This window comes from Schistocerca gregaria, chromosome 6 (assembly GCF_023897955.1).
Source record: "Schistocerca gregaria isolate iqSchGreg1 chromosome 6, iqSchGreg1.2, whole genome shotgun sequence".
In the NCBI taxonomy this organism is placed as follows: Eukaryota; Metazoa; Arthropoda; class Insecta; order Orthoptera; family Acrididae; genus Schistocerca; species Schistocerca gregaria.
This window is the reverse complement of record NC_064925.1, coordinates 417,824,874-417,841,159: the sequence shown is the minus strand read 5'-3', so window position 1 is coordinate 417,841,159 and position 16,286 is coordinate 417,824,874. Positions and strand designations below refer to the sequence as shown.

General features: G+C 39.8%; 1 protein-coding gene across 1 annotated transcript in view; it reads left to right on the top strand.

Moving 5' to 3' along the window:
- The window catches only part of LOC126277970 (dynein beta chain, ciliary-like), a 694,172-nt gene that overhangs the window by 453,045 nt on the left and 224,841 nt on the right, over positions 1 to 16,286 (top strand). The window contains exon 23 of the mRNA XM_049977623.1: positions 15,638 to 15,900. Within this exon, the coding sequence (XP_049833580.1) occupies positions 15,638 to 15,900 (263 nt within the window). The remainder of the gene's footprint in view (positions 1 to 15,637; positions 15,901 to 16,286) is intronic.

The window sequence follows — 16,286 nt, the reverse complement described above, 5'->3', positions numbered from 1 at the left end:
TCTGTATTTTTTAGATCTTCACAGTACAAATGATGCGTCCCAGTAAGCAAGTTAACAGAGGTTATGTAGGACTTGTTCCGATTCTGCATTCAACTATAATGTGATGTGTTCCTTGGAAACATATTGATGTGATTTCTAACCTTATTTTTTCTCTCGTTATCAATGACATGAGGTCTGTTAGAATGCTTGCCTCTTCTATTCTTCTAGGTGTATGTACAGATACATGTGTTGTAGATTCATGACTCTCAGTGTCACATTCTTCATGGCTATGGACAGTCCTCAAACATTTAACAGAAGTGGTATGAACAGCTAAAAATGCAGTCCTACAAAATTCAGCCTCAGTAACTGGAGTGTCACGAATAAAATACCTGAATGAACCCTTCCTCTGGCTTACTGTTGGAACCTTCCTCTTCTTTTGATACACTTTTTTGCGCTTTTTGGCTACACTAATCCAAATAAATAAGCATTTTGCTTATTACTCGTATAGTCTCCCAACTGTTAAAATTCAGTAAATATTGCCCCCATCTGTTCCTCATTCATTGTTGAGTATTTGCAGAAACTAGTCTTCTTCTTTTTCTTCTTCCTCTTCTTCTTTTTGGCATGGGCCCCTTTTCCACTGGGAATACGTCAGTCCTGAATAACAGTAAATATGATATGCTCTCTTTAAAGGAACAGCCACAAGCCACTGTGCTAGAAGTTTGTGCCTACAATACTAGATGTACCAAAAGCACAAAATCACTGGACAGATGGCATGTGCCCCTTTTCCGCTTGGCGCCTCATTTGTGTGTACCTTTTCCACTTTCACATTGCATGACATCTCATACTACTTTGCTTTTATTTTATGCTTCATATATTATGCCTTTCTGTGCTGGTACTGCGAACGACTGAAAGCAAGGGGAAACTACAACCGTAATTTTTCCCAAAGAGAATGCCGCTTTACTGTATGGTTAAATGATGATGGCGTTGTCTTGGATAAAATATTCTGGAGGTAAAATAGAAAATTTAAAAAGGAAAATTGATAGGTTAATGTTAGGTATAGGGGGAATTAGTGAAGTTTGGTGGCAGGAAGAACAAGACTTCTGGTCAGGTGAATACAGGGTTATAAATACAAAATCAAATAGGGGTAATGCAGGAGTAAGTTTAATAATGAATTAAAAAATAACACCACAGGTAAGCTACTAGAACACCAAAGTGAATGCATTATTGTAACCGAGATAGACATGAAGCCCATGCCTACCACATTAGTACAAGTTTATATGCCAACTAGCTCTGCAGATGACGAAGAATTTGAAAAAAATGAATGATGAGATAAAAGAAATTATTCAGATAGTGAAGGGAGATGAAAATTTAATAGCCATGGGGGACTGGAATTTTATAGTAGGAAAACAAAGAAAAGGAAAAGTAGTAGGTGAATATGGATGTGGGTAAGGAATGAAAGAGCAAGCTGTCGAGTAGAATTTTGCCCAGAACATCACTTAATCATAGCTAACACTTGGTTTAAGAATCATGAAAGAAGGTTGTATACATGGAAGAGGTCTGGAGACACTGGAAGGTTTCAGATAGATTTTATAATGGTAAGACACAGATTTAGGAACCAGGTTTTACACTGTAAGACATTTTGAGGGCACATGTGGATTCTGACAAACAATCTATTGGTTGGTTAAAACTGAAGAAACTGCAAAAAGGTGCGAATTTAATTAGATGGGACTTGCATAAACTAACAGAACCAGAAGTTGTAGGGAGTTTCAGAGAGAGCATTAGGGAACAATTGACAAGAACAGGGGAAGGAAATACAGTAGAAGAAGAATGTGTAGCTTTGGGAGATGAAATAGTGAAGGCAGCAGAGGATCAAGTGGGTAAAAAGACGAAGGATAGAAGAAATACTTGGGTAACAGAAGAGATACTGAATTTACTTTATGGAAGGACAAAGTATAAAAATGCAGTAAATAAAGCAGCAACAAGGAATACAAAAGTCTCAAAAATGAGATCGACAGAAAGCGCAAATTTCTAAGCAGGGATGGCTAAAGGACAGATCTAAAGTTGTAGAGGCATGTATCACTAAGGGTAAGATAGATACTGCCCACAGGAAAATTAAAGAGACCTTTGGTGGAAAGAGGACCATGTGTACGAATATCAAGAGAACATAGGTGAAGATGAAATGGGAGATATGATACTGTGTGAAAAATTTGACAGAGCACTGAAAGACGTAAGTCAAACCAAGGCCCTGGGAGTAGACAACATCCCATTAAAACTACTGACAGCCTTGGGAGAGCCAGTCGTAACAAAACTCTACCATCTGGTGAGCAAGATGTATGAGACAAGCGAAATTCCCTCAGACTTCAAGAAGAATATAATAATTCCAATCCCAAATAAAGCAGGTGTTGACAGATGTGAAAATTACCGAAAACTCAGTTTAATAAGCCACAGCTGCAAAATACTAACACGAATTCTTTACAGACGAATGGAAAAACTAGTAGAAGCTGACCTCGGGGAAGATCAGTTTGGATTCCGTAGAAACACTGGAACACGTGAGGCAATACTGACCTTACGACTTATCTTAGAAGATAGATTAAGGAAATGCAAACCAACATTTCTAGCATTTGTAGACTTAGAGAAAGCATTTGACAATGTTGACTACAATACTCTCTTTCAAATTCTAAAGGTGGTAGGGGTAAAATAAAGGGAGTGAAAAGCTTTTTACAATTTTTGCAGAGGTTTGCCAATGACGTAATTCTGTCAGAGACAGCAAAGGACCTGGAAGAGCAGCTGAATGGAATGGACAGTGTCTTGAAAGGATGATATAAGATGAACATCAACAAAAGCAAAACGACAATAATGGAATGTAGTCTAATTAACTCAGGTGATGCTGAGGGATTTAGATTATAAAATCAGTAGTAGGTGAGTTTTGCTCTTTAGGGAGCAAAATAACTGATGATGGTCGAAGCAGAGAGGATATAAAATGTAGACTGGCAATGGCAAGAAAAGCGTTTTTGAAATTGAGAAATTTCATAACATCAAATGTAGTTTTAAGTGTCAGGAAGTCTTTTCTAAAAGTATTTGTATAGTATGTAGCCATGTATGGATGTGAAACATGGATGATAAATAGTTTACACAAGAAGAGAATAGAAGCTTTCGAAATGTGGTGCTACAGAAGAATGCTGAAAATTGGATAGGTAGATCACACAACTACTGAGGAGGTACTGAATAGAATTGGGGAGGAGAAGAATTTGTGAAACAACTTCACTAGGAGAAGGGATCAGTTGGCAGGACATGTTCTGAGGCATCAAGGGATCACCATGTTAGTATTGGAGGGTAAAAATCAGAGAGATGAATACACTAAGCAGATTCAGAAGGATGTTGGGTGCAGTAGTTAATTGGAGATGAAGAAGCTTGCACAGGATAGAACAGCATGGAGAGCTGCATCAAACCAGTCTCTGGACTGAAGACCACAATGACAACATATTATTTTGTAGTTGAATGTTTTTCTTTCAGCAAACAGTACCATCCTGTATATTTTTCTTGATAGTAAGCTAGGAACTATGGATTGCTGTAATGCTTTTGTTAAGGAATGAAAAGTTAAATGTCTTGTAAGACTTTCCAGTAGACACAGTTATTGCAACTATTTTCCTTAGTTGCTGTTGTCGATGTGACTCCTTTTGGTATTTATCCACAAAAATTAATTTACAGCATGTGCAGAATTTACAGAGCTCAGTACTACATCGTTTTTCACTTACATTTGGTCCCAGGTTTGATTTGCCAATGCTCTAGAGAAAGTACATATTTTACATGCCAAGATGACCCTTTTCTTGGTTTGCAGTTTTTTGGGTTTGCCAAGCCTATCTTTAGCTTTATTATCTGACAGTGTTAACCAGAGAGGCCAAGATCTTTTATTAATATTTTACAATTTTCCATGTCAATATCTGTAAAAACATCAACTGGAACTGATGGTGAACTTTTTGCTCCCTACTAGCAGTGTTTACTGTTTGTTCCACGCTATTAATATTTGGGACATTCAGAAAGTTATTACTGTTATTATTATCCTCAACACATGTGTTAATATGAATGTCTCCACACTGCCTCACAAAAAAAGTGAAGACCCAGATGACATGCTTCAAGGTAAATTCATACATGATTGCACCACCAGCAGGTATGTAAATGGTCTGAGTTGCAATTGTCTGTGACAGATAGAATGGCCACCAGAGTGCATTAATGATGCTCGTGTTTAGTGTTGTTACCAGGCCTGGTAAGGTAAACAAGGGGCATGAAGAGTGTCAGATGTTAAGTGGTTACTGTGAAGGACATAGAGATGCCAGATACTTGTGTGAGACAGTGCTGCCAGCAACTGACAGAGCTATTGTCGGTCTCCATTTGGCTGGCTCATCAAATCACAGTGTATCCAGGTTCGGAAGCATTGAATGTGACAGGGGCCAATTTTGTACTGCATGGAAATGTGAGGGTAGGTATACTCCTTGTTAACTTTATGGCTGACTATGTCTGACCACCACAAGGGAGGATTGCCATATTGGGCACGAAGTACATAATAACCCCTCCATATCTGTGCCTGCCATTCAGTGAAAAGTGATAGATTCCCTGCAACTTTCTGTGTCAAGCCATGCCATTGGTTGGAGTCTAGCAGCAGCTGAATGAGCAAAGTACCACTGCATGTGTGGTGCCATTAACAACACAAATGGCTGTGCTTGGAGTGATGCAGTGACTGGAAAGCAAGGGCTGCTGATGAATGGTATCAACATTGTTTTAAGCAATAATCACAGTTTTGTACTATCCCCAATGACCAATGACCATTGTCTGTGAGTTTGGTGGTGTCCTGCGGAGATGTTCTATTCTTCCTATGTTTTTGACAGGTACAGCAGTGTTATTCATCATGTCAAGGTGTTGGGAACCATTGAGTATGATACCAGGACATTGCTGGTACTGACTGAGAGATCTCTGACAACACAATGGTACATCATAGGTGTACTGCAGCCTCATGTGTTGCCTCTCATGCCACCATGTTATGGTGCTGTATTTCAACAGGCAGATGCTTGACCACACTTGGTATACGTCTTTATGAATTGTCTGTGTGATGCTGAGGTACTCCTGTGGCCAGGAAGGTCTCCAGATCAGTCCCCAATAGAACATCTGTCGTACCAGCTCAAGTCTCCACTCTATCACAGGCCCAGTTACAATAGTTGCGAGTCAGCTTGCCTCCGGAGAGCATGCAGTGGCTTTATGACACCCTTTGCAACCAGATCAGTGCAGGCATCTAGGCCAGAGGAGAGTGCAATGTCACATGGATCACATATCTGAGTGCTTTCCTTTTCTTTATCAGGTAGTATATTATTATGTTTGTATTGAGGGCTGACACTCTTTCTCGGACTTCTCTTAATTTGTTAAAAAGTATTCACTATATCCCATGTGAGTGGCACATGCATGGATCTCTAACTTTGTTATCAACAGCTGCCAAATCAAAATCTTTATCTACACTAATTGTGATCAGATCTTCTCTAGCTTTGAGATATATGCCATCTCTGATATACGAGAGCTATCCAAAAAGTAACACGTGTTTTGAAATAAACAAATTAGCAATAAGGAAAAATCAAATTTTGTTATGTACATGGAAAAGATACACTCACTCTTAAGCTATTTTTCTACACAGTCGCCTTTAGGAACCCACATAGCACAATATTTATGGCAACCAACCTTTTCTGCCTCTATTTTGTGCACCAAATTCTGCAAAATTTGAGGAAAATGTTGCAAAAGTTCTGTAATTGTGTAACAATGAATTTTTCGAATTTTGTCATTGATTTTTATCACCGGTTTGTCTGTCACAAGGTTACACCTACCATGGAGATCCTCATCACGAATATTGTTATGGATATATTAAAAATCAATGCCTCACTTTCACTCGTTATTCCTTTTCTGTACATGTCACAATGTTTGTGATAAATTTCATCTTGTTTGCTGTTTCAGTTTTTATGCAGTTACTTGCCAACAAAATTCAAATCACAGAATGCACCTCAGAAGTGGCAGCTGTTTTTTTGCAGCGTACATTTGAACACATCACGGAAACAAAGAAGCAGAGACACAGACCACATGCTACACTGCTGGATGTGCACTAAGTGTAGGAATGTTATGGCACCATGATAACCACTACTGTGGTATATCAAAATGACTGTTACTTTCTGTATAGCCCTTGTATATATGTGATTCCTGTCAATTATTGTATTTCTACAGTAGCAATTCACACATTCATGTGACACTATTTCAAGCTGGTGTACTTTATTTTTAATAGACAGCAAATTTTGACAAAAAAAATAGGTAATTCTGAGCAAATTTTTGTGGTGTTTGTGCACTCCATTGTGATACTTTGTACTTGTAATGCACACAATGAAGGAATCTGTCCCAGACATCCTCCCACTACCACATACTCCATTTGTGTCACAGGCATTTCCTAAACCATCAGTGGCAGGGCCACATGTGAAAGCAACCATGAGATCTGCCAACTTAGCTGTAACTACTGTGCCACATTCTGCTTTTGCATGAGAGTTAAATAGGCTGTTTGCCTGCAGAATGGCCATTGTCAGACTGGCTAAGAGAGAGCTGAAGCACCCATACCCAGCTACCAAGCGTGCTGCCAAACACAATGTGCTTCATTCTAATGATATCTCCACAGCCTGTGCCATCTGGATTCTATGCTCCGACATCAGCTTTTCTGAATTGTGCAGGTGGGAACTCTCCCTGCAAAACATCCTTAATTTCTGTGATCCTCCTGGCAACTGTGTGCATCTAATCAGGACTCAAACCAGGAACCTTGACTTTTGTGGCAATGGTCTTACTGACTGACTTGTCCAGATACAACTTCAATTATGCAAGTATCTCTCTCCTGCTTTCGAAACTTCATGAAAACACTCATCTACAGCAAACTCTAAGAGGTGCTATTGAGCCACTAATTCAGCTGTAGGGTAAGACAAGTTAAGACTGGATGTCAGGCCAATGAAGAAAGGAAGAAGCAGCTGTCAAAATGCACACCTTATTTCCAATTAACATATTGATTCTGCAGAATGGTGGGGAGGAAATCATACCCCTGCCACAAAGGAGTGGACTGGTAATCAGCCAGTTGGTGGCCAGCATCCATCCAGCTGGTTGCGAGACATGCTGGCACCCTGCTTTGCTGATGTCTGTAATCAGTGCCATGCCTGTGGCTGTGATGCATAAGCCACAGCACTGATGTCAGTGCTGCATTGGTAGTCTGGGGTACAGGCTTGGTGCAGGAAGCAGGTACAAAATTCATACATCCAGCCTTAACATACTACTTGCAGTACACCATACTTAATATCCTAAATAGTCATCAATGAACAGAATAAAAATACATCTGCTACTTCATTTATCGCAGTGCCTATGGTACTTCTTCCATGGATGCATTCGCACTTTCCTGTGTACTCCTCTGCTTGCTCCTTTTTGCTTTTCCCTCTGGTTCCACTCTTACTATCCCTGGGATCAACTCCAGAGCACCTCTGAATGGTCATAAGCACTCTTTCTATCTATGCTATCGACTTCAGAGCACCTCTGAATGGTCATAGTCACCCAACATGCACTGTGGGGGATCTTGTCAGCAACTTTATCCTAATGTTGATTGGCAATGTGGTGTATGTAATCTGATAAGGTCAAAGTTACCTTATCACAGATGTCTTTGTCATGACTTTTGTTGTATAAGGCGTAAACAAAATTTCCCACTGCCCACTATATACTGTGGTAAGCCCCTCATGCATTTGACAGCTTCCTCTTTGTCTTACCTTCGCCTTGGTGTTCATCACTGTACTCACTTCCATACCTATCTCACCATACTTGTGAGCTCATGCGTCAACTTCCCAAAGCCATAATCATAACTACAAATGAAAGATACATGTCCCTATCATTATGGTGAGAGTTCACATAGTAACTGAACATCCTTCCAGCTATCTGATGCACCCATTCTGTCCTTCCATTTGACTGAGGGTGAAGAGGACTGTTTCTTAATTTCTTCAAACATAACAAACAACAATATTCCTTCATCAAGTCTTACATGAAGTGTGTCCCCTTATCCATAATCTTCATTTCTGGCACTCCAAACTTTAGTATCCATCTATTGACCATCACTTGTGTGACTGTAACCATTATCTGGTTTGGCATAGGTATCATTTCGATATACTATGAGAAACGATCAGTCACTGTCAGTACAAAACAATTTACCACAGGACTCCTGTTAAACAGTCCTAATACATCCACCTAAATCATCTGAAGTGGTTGCGAAGCTTCTGGCAGCCTATGTGACGTTACTCACTTATGACTGAAGTCCGCACTTTGTACACATTGCACACAATTCTTCATATGCAAATCCACAGCTACTTTTCTTCCTCTCCACCAGTACTTCTTCACTGTCGTTCTGTTTATAGCTCTGCATCCTCCATGACTTGATAGCACATGATCAGGCACTTCCTTTAGAACTTCTTCCTTCTACCTAGTCAGTACAGTACCACCAGTCACAGCCCTAAACTCATTATCTTGCACAACAAGCTGTCAAACATGCTGAACAGTTGTTACATCCTGTAGTGGCTGCAGTCACTGTCAGCTTTTTGCTCTGCTTCCCATTCAGCAAGTCCCTAATCAAGTACTTTTACTTCCCAGTTAATGCAGCTGCATTTCCATGTTTCTTTCCTGGCTTGTCAACTACTTCATAGTCAAACTCATTGCATCTTAATGCCCATCTAGTTAGTCTGCTGGATGGATTCTTAACCCTAATAACCATTTTGGAGCAGCATGATCGGTCACCACTTTAAACTTCTTCCCAAAATGTCACTCAGTACATGAGGCTAAACATCTGTCTCTCCATGGTCAAATAGTTTCCATTAGTTTCTATCTGTACAAAAGCAATAGGGTGTTCCCCACCACTGATCTACTGACACAGAACACATCTGAGAACATTAGTAGATGCATTAAAGGAAGTGTTAACTCTGTCTGGAAATCTGGGAACACTAACAAAGCACTTGACATCAGAACGGTCTTTAGTTCTTCGAACATGCCCTGATATTCCTCTGTCCACACAAATTTTGCACCCTTTTTCTTTAGTGTGTGAATGATCATACTATATTAGTGAACTCCCTTACAATTTTCTTGTAATAGTTTGAGAGTACCTGGAATGACTCTAGTTCTTTATTTATCTTCAGCCCTGAAAAATCTTGCACTGCCTGTACCAGTCTTGTTGGATCTATTCTCACCCCATCTTTGATAATCAGGTACTGTAAGTAAATCACTTCCTTTAACTCAGAATGACACATCTTGATACTCAGCATCAGATGTGCAGCTCACAACCTCTTAAATACTTCCCCCAAATCCTGTGTGCACTCTTTCATATCACTTGAGAATACAATTACACCGTCAATGTAAATTAGGCAGTGTCGAGGCTTCAGACCCTTCAACACTCTGCTCAACAAATCCTGAAATACTGCAAGAGCATTCTTCAGTCCAAAGGGCATCCTCAGATACTGATAAAGTATAACAAAAAAGCTGCCAAGGCTGTCTCGTGTCTGTCCTCCAGAACTACCTCCAGCTGATGGTATCCACTTCTTAAATCCATGGTAGAAAGATACTGGCACTGTCTCAAACTATCAATAGTGTCTGTGATGTTGTGTATGGGGTATGCATCTGTTATAGTCCTACTATTACTGTATCTCTTGGAACCATCCTTATGCCTTTCCATCACAACCACAATTCCCTCTCTGTATGGACTGTTACTCTCTTCTATTATCCCAATAGTCAACAGTTGGTTAATAAAGTTGTCCAGAATCAGTTGCAAACATCGAATAGGTTTTACAGTACACCGATACTTTGTTCCTTGTCAAAATTCTATGTTGCATGACAGTCTTCACAGGTAATGGCATCCAAGGAAAAACAAATCCCCAAATTCCACCAATAAGTCCTCCATCTGTGTTCTCTACTTCCTTTAGGTGCCACATCAACTTATGTAATACAGTCTTAGTGATGTTGTGTGGCTGTTTATGGCTCACACCATGTTTGCACCATTTCTCCACCTACAGAATGTCCAATCTTGCTATCAGTATCTGCTTTGTCAGCTGTACTTCTTTGGCTCCAAAACTGTTAATATTGACAGATACTACCTCCCCGCCATCCTTCTTCTGTAAGCATTCAATACTCCTTTTAAACAAACAAATTGCTGAATCTCGTACATCATTTCCTTCTAGCAGCTCTTTTGTGCATAATATATTGATTGGTAAGTTTGACTCCACACACACTCAAAGTGACTTCCCTATGCCACTTGCCAGACATTCATCGTGACCAAGTCTTAATGTATTTGTATGTGGTTTTATTTGATTGCCCACTAAGAAGGAGGCACCTCATGACAGATCTACATTCGAAATGGCTTTCCCTAGCTTGCAATGTCTTCCCATTAAGTTCCACCACATGTTGCCAGATGTTAGTTACGACATGAAGTTGATGCAGAAAGTCTAGCCCTAAGATCATGTTATAGCTCTCACTTATGTGAGGCACTACTTCCACACACTTCTTAAATCCAACATGCTCCACCTGAAAATTTATTTCCACTGACCTCAGTGGTCTTATATCAGTATCACTTATGCCATACAATCTATAACATGGTGGGGTCAATTGCCTATGACAGCGAGGCACTACTTCCACACACTTCTTAAATCCAACATGCTCCACCTGAAAATTTATTTCCACTGACCTCAGTGGTCTTATATCAGTATCACTTATGCCACACAATCTATAACATGGTGGGTTCAATTGCCTAAGACAGCGAGGTCCCTCCTCTCTATCAACAAATGTGCTTCAGTGTGTAATAAAGTCTTGTACTTCCTTTCCTTCACCACAGCTACTATTGCACATTCCATCTCAGAATACATAGTTTTTGCATATAATTTTAATGATAACCCCTTCCAGCAGACATGGGTTCTCTCCTGAATTTTGCGGCTGATTGCTTCCTTTCTGTCCAGGCATACTATGACTACCAGAATGCTGTTGATGACACATCCCACCTTTATTCCACTGCAGCTGGCAACGTTCAGTATGCGCACAGTTGTAACACTTCACATGAGCAGAGAATAAAATGCACATATCCCTCACACCTGTCAACACAACAATCTCCTCACACTCCATCACTGATCTCACAACCGAATGGAGATCCTTAGTTTGTCCTTTGCGCACCCTCCTTAACATATCTGGTGACAAACACCTTAGGAAAGAATCAAGCATTCTGTGCCTGGCCTCCTGCAGAAAAGCTTTATTTGCTTCATCAGTCTGTGTCAGTTCATACATTTGTACTTCTTATTATCTCAACAAAATGTTCCACAGCATCCTGTTACCTTACCTCTTCATAGTGGTGCTCAGCTGCTGCCGAAAGAATTTTGCACTATTCTCGTTCCTACACCTCTACAGAAGCCCACATTTCAACTGCTTAAATGTCTCCCCCTTACTAACACTTCTGTGCATCTCACAGAGTACTTTGGCTCAAAAATGGCTCTGAGCACATCTGAGGTCATCAGTCCCCTAGAACTTGGAACTACTTAAACCTTACTAACCTAACATCACACACATCCATGCCAAAGGTAGGATTCAAACCTGCGACTGTAGCGGTCGCGTGGTTCCAGACTGAAGCGCTTAGAACCGCTCAGCCACAGCGGCCAGCACAGAGTACTTTGCCCCTCCTGCTAAACATAAAAATTACATCACTACCTGCAACAACTGGTTATTGGAACAGCCCCAGTACTTGCATATTTTCTGCTCTCTATCACACTACATCATTAATTGATGTCTGAACTGCCTCCATAATACCCTGAGTCTCTGACTTTAGATTTCATTCATACACATTTCAAATGGCCCAGTTGGCAAAAAGAAACCAATGACACCTCATGCCTTTTCATCAACCATTTACATTCTCTATGCATGACATGACATGACATGATGGCTTGCAAAACAATTTACAGCTACAGATTACGCACAAGGAGCAGAATGCCCAAGCAGATTACACTACAGTCACCACACAGGCTCTGAGTACTGCTCTTTACTGTTTCCATAAAATTCAGATACATGAGCCAATTATTCCAGTCTTCCGTATTTACTCGAATTTAAGCCGCACTCGAATCTAAGCCGCACCTGAAAAATGAGACTCGAAATCGAGGAAAAAAATTTTTCCCAAATCTAAGCCGCACGTGAAATCTGAGACTCGAAATTCAAGGGGCGAGAAAAGTTTTAGGCCACACCTCCAAATCCAAACAAAGTTGGTCCATTGAAATATGAGACACAATTTAGGTCGAATGAATGATGATACAGCTGTAGTAGTTTGGTTTGAGTCGTAAGCTTAGCAGTTAAGCTTTACCAGGTAGCCGTTGCAATGCGTCAGGCGCTCTGTCCGTATTTATACGGGTACCCTTCCTTTTTCACGTGCTTCATTTGGTTTGAATTGATTGCTTATTTTTCTTTGATCTGATAAGTGCCGTTCTCTTTGTTATAGGTGTTTAAGTCACTCAAAGCTGAAAATGTATTACTGTACTGTGTCATGCATTGTTTGTCTCATTCTGATAATGAGTGTTTATGACCTGTCGCCGCTCACAGGTTGGCTTGCTTTTGTGCGTGTTACTGCTGCTTACAATTTAAAAAAGAGAGAGAGAGAGAGAAAGGAATCGTTTCATTAGCGAAACAATGGCAAGAGGTTGCTATTTGTTGTTACTTACACTGCTACTTTCTTTGATAATGATCAACAATAACCAAATAATAGACTGCATATGATAGAAGATGTTCTGAACGAGAGTTTAGCGAAAATTTTTCTCCGTTTGAAAATCTTTGCAGACGCCTCTTTAGTACATTACATTCAGCACAGAAATTAGAGTCGTCTTAGATTTAAAAATCTAATCAATTGCCGTGCTTCATTTCTGACTGTACCGCTATTAGGCATAAGAATAATATGAATATAAACATGACATGATATGTATATTCTTCCACGTTTGCTGTTGTCTTGCTCTAGTTTTGTAGTTAATTAGGCAGACAGGATTTAAATGAGATAGCAGCAAACATGAAAGAAATGTTTATATTCGTATTATTATTATGGTGAAGAGAATACTGCATGTGATTCACAATTCATAAATGTTCCTATTAGCAACGCTCTCTTGTCACAGGTAGGAAAAAATTCAGAATGCAGAGTTGGCCATATTGACAAACATCCCAAACAGTCTTGCCAGTCGGATTTTCATAGTACATTGAAATACTGCTACATTCGAAGATGAACAATACGGAATTTGTATTTACTTCATTGGATAATGTATGAAAATGCAGTGGTCGAAACTCATGGCAGAGAAAAAAAAAGCTCGTCTTTTACCTTTTTTTTAAATTTATTTACTGTGGCAGAGGTTTTCATGCCAGTATTTATCTTTGTGCCTGCGAAGCGCTACATATATTCGACGACAGAAGTTAGCTGTGGCGGCACCTACCAACTTTTTTCAGAACTTCTGGTTTGCTCTCGATTTTAAGCCACAGGAGGTTTTTTGGATTACAAAAACCGGAAAAAAAAGTGCGGCTTAGATTCGAGTAAATATGGTAAACAAAGTAACCCTCAAGTTAGAATGACAATCCTAGATCCTGTGCCTGTCACACACATAAAAAGTAACAAACAGTTACTCTACTTACCATACTATGTTGATACCACAGATCATGATCTTGACATCATGCTTCCTGGATAACACATGCTCTGTTGCCCGTCGAGGTAACATCTGCACTTCTGATACTATTTTATAGCTGACTCTGCAGGTGGCATGGGATGGCTATATTGACAGGATGCTAAGTGGTCATTGGGTGAGACTGTATGGCAGGCCAGTGAGTCCCAGGAAGAAGCAACTGTCAAAATTGATACTTTATTTCCAAATGATACATTGGTTCTGCAGTGCAGCAGAGAGGTGAACGCACCCCTATTCCACAGGAGTGGAGCGGCAGTTGCTTGACTGGTGGCCAGCGTCCGTCCAGCTGGTGGCAAAAAGTGCTGGTGCCCAACTTTGCTGACATTTGCACGTGGTGCTGGGCTTGTGACTGTGTTGCATGAGCCACAACACCAACATCAGCAGCATGTACTGGGACCTTGCAGAAATAGCCCCTCTTCAATAAATGACCACATGCAGTGAACAAAGCAAGTGGCAAGAGATGTGCCTACTGCACTGTTGATAGGTGGTTGCTGTGCCGGGGTTGTGACCTGCTGCCTCCTAGCAGGTGTCCAACTATTGCTGGAGTCTAACAGAAAGCCTGTTGCATTGTGGTACCAAGTTTTGGGTATGCATTTAGTGTAGGGAGGAGGTAACCTGGTGGAGACCCAAATCACCTGCATCTTGTGGCTCCATGTCACCATCTGGTGTACCACCTGTATTCTGAGGATACTGCTGGATTGTGAAAGACTCTGCTACAAAATCAGTGATTATATACAGCAGATAGCACTGCACGTGTTGTGTCAATGTCCTGCTTCTGGTCTCACACTCATCAACACCACCGAAATCTGGATGACAGAGACACTGCCTTGCCTGTGCCATGTATTAACATTCTGCTGGCAAGTTACACTGAGCAAGGTTAGCCTGTCTTGTAATAATTTCACATGCTTGTTGTCTTAATTCAAATGTCAATAGATGATGCTCAAATTGTTGGCAGCTAATGCAGTGTTCCACTGCCCCTTCTGACAGATTTTACCCTTTACAAGGTAGTGGCACTATACCTCACTGGACTAGCAGTTCTAGAAGAGAGAATATTACATTAATTTTCCCACAACATCACAAGACGACAAATTCTGTCTTTCCTGTCCTTCAGTCCTGTTCTTGAGCAGAATATCTCCTCATCTTGTAACCACTTCCTATAATATAATTGTGTAGGAGCCTCTTTTGATTGATATCAAGGACGAAATTAAGGTCACATTATTAGTGCTTCATGATTGCACATGTTACATTTTTCTTGCCATAACTATGGCTTTCTACTTGCAGAAAGTAGATTCTAATTTCAATTTTGGGTTAATTTTTGTCCATAAATTTGAAAATTTGTAGCAGAAAGCAAGGTATATATGTGTCGCATTGAATTTCAAAACTAAATTCTTGCAGATAAAAACTCATTTTAGTAATAGAGTGTGGAAGAATTTGCCTGTAATTAAGAAGTTACAGAGCCAGTTATTAATTTAAACACTTGAAAGTCATTTTGCTAATAGTTATATAAATATTTTGGATACCTGTATGATTACCAGCATCATCTTTTCCTATGTGAACAGACTCTTTGTCACATTTTCCTTCTTTCTCAATTTCCATAACTTGTTGCAAGTACTATCTTTGCTGACTTTCACTGGATATATGTTTTCTGCCTCTACCCAACTGTGGAAGAGGCTGTTTGACTAATTTAATTTCTCTCTAGATTTGATTTCTAGTATTCTTGTTCTACAGTTGCCCATATTTGATTTATTACAGGTTCTAATTTCATTGTGCGTATATGTTAATGTAATTGGATAGTGAGTCATTGATATTCCCGATTTGCACTTGTAACATATCTCATAATACTGGTCCACAGTAGGCATAATTGTTAAATATTGATATGCAAATTTTATTTACAGTCATGTGGAAATATCTACAAGGGCTTGGCACAGACTGGTGCATGGGGCTGTTTTGATGAATTCAATCGCATCTCTGTAGAAGTATTGTCTGTGGTGTCTGTACAAGTGAAATCTGTTCTGGATGCTATTAAGGGCAAGAAGACAACTTTCAACTTTATGGGCGAAGTCATAGCTTTAATACCAACTGTAGGGATGTTCATTACTATGAACCCAGGGTATGCTGGAAGAACTGAGCTACCTGAAAACTTGAAAGCACTTTTCAGGTAAATATATTTTCAAGTTCCTAGATTTTTGTCATAAAAGGCAAATGTCACATGTTAGACTATACTTTTATATATAAAATGAAAGAAAGCATCTGTTATGAAGTAAATGTTGGATATATCTGCAATGTCAGATGTAAGTTTAGTATCAAATGCAAGTGTAAGAAATCTGTGAGAATTCCCAAGAAAAACAATACGGTAAAAAAAGACATCAGATTAGAAGAAGTTTTTTAAAAAGAAAAATTCGCCTTCGCTTCAAGAAACAATATAAATAGTTCAAACAACTGCTTAACAGGACACCACCAAAAAGCTGCAAAATTTGAAAAGTTGTGTAATTAGTTCTCATTACTCTAGGGCTGACTCAAAACACAAAAAGGTTGCAATTTACA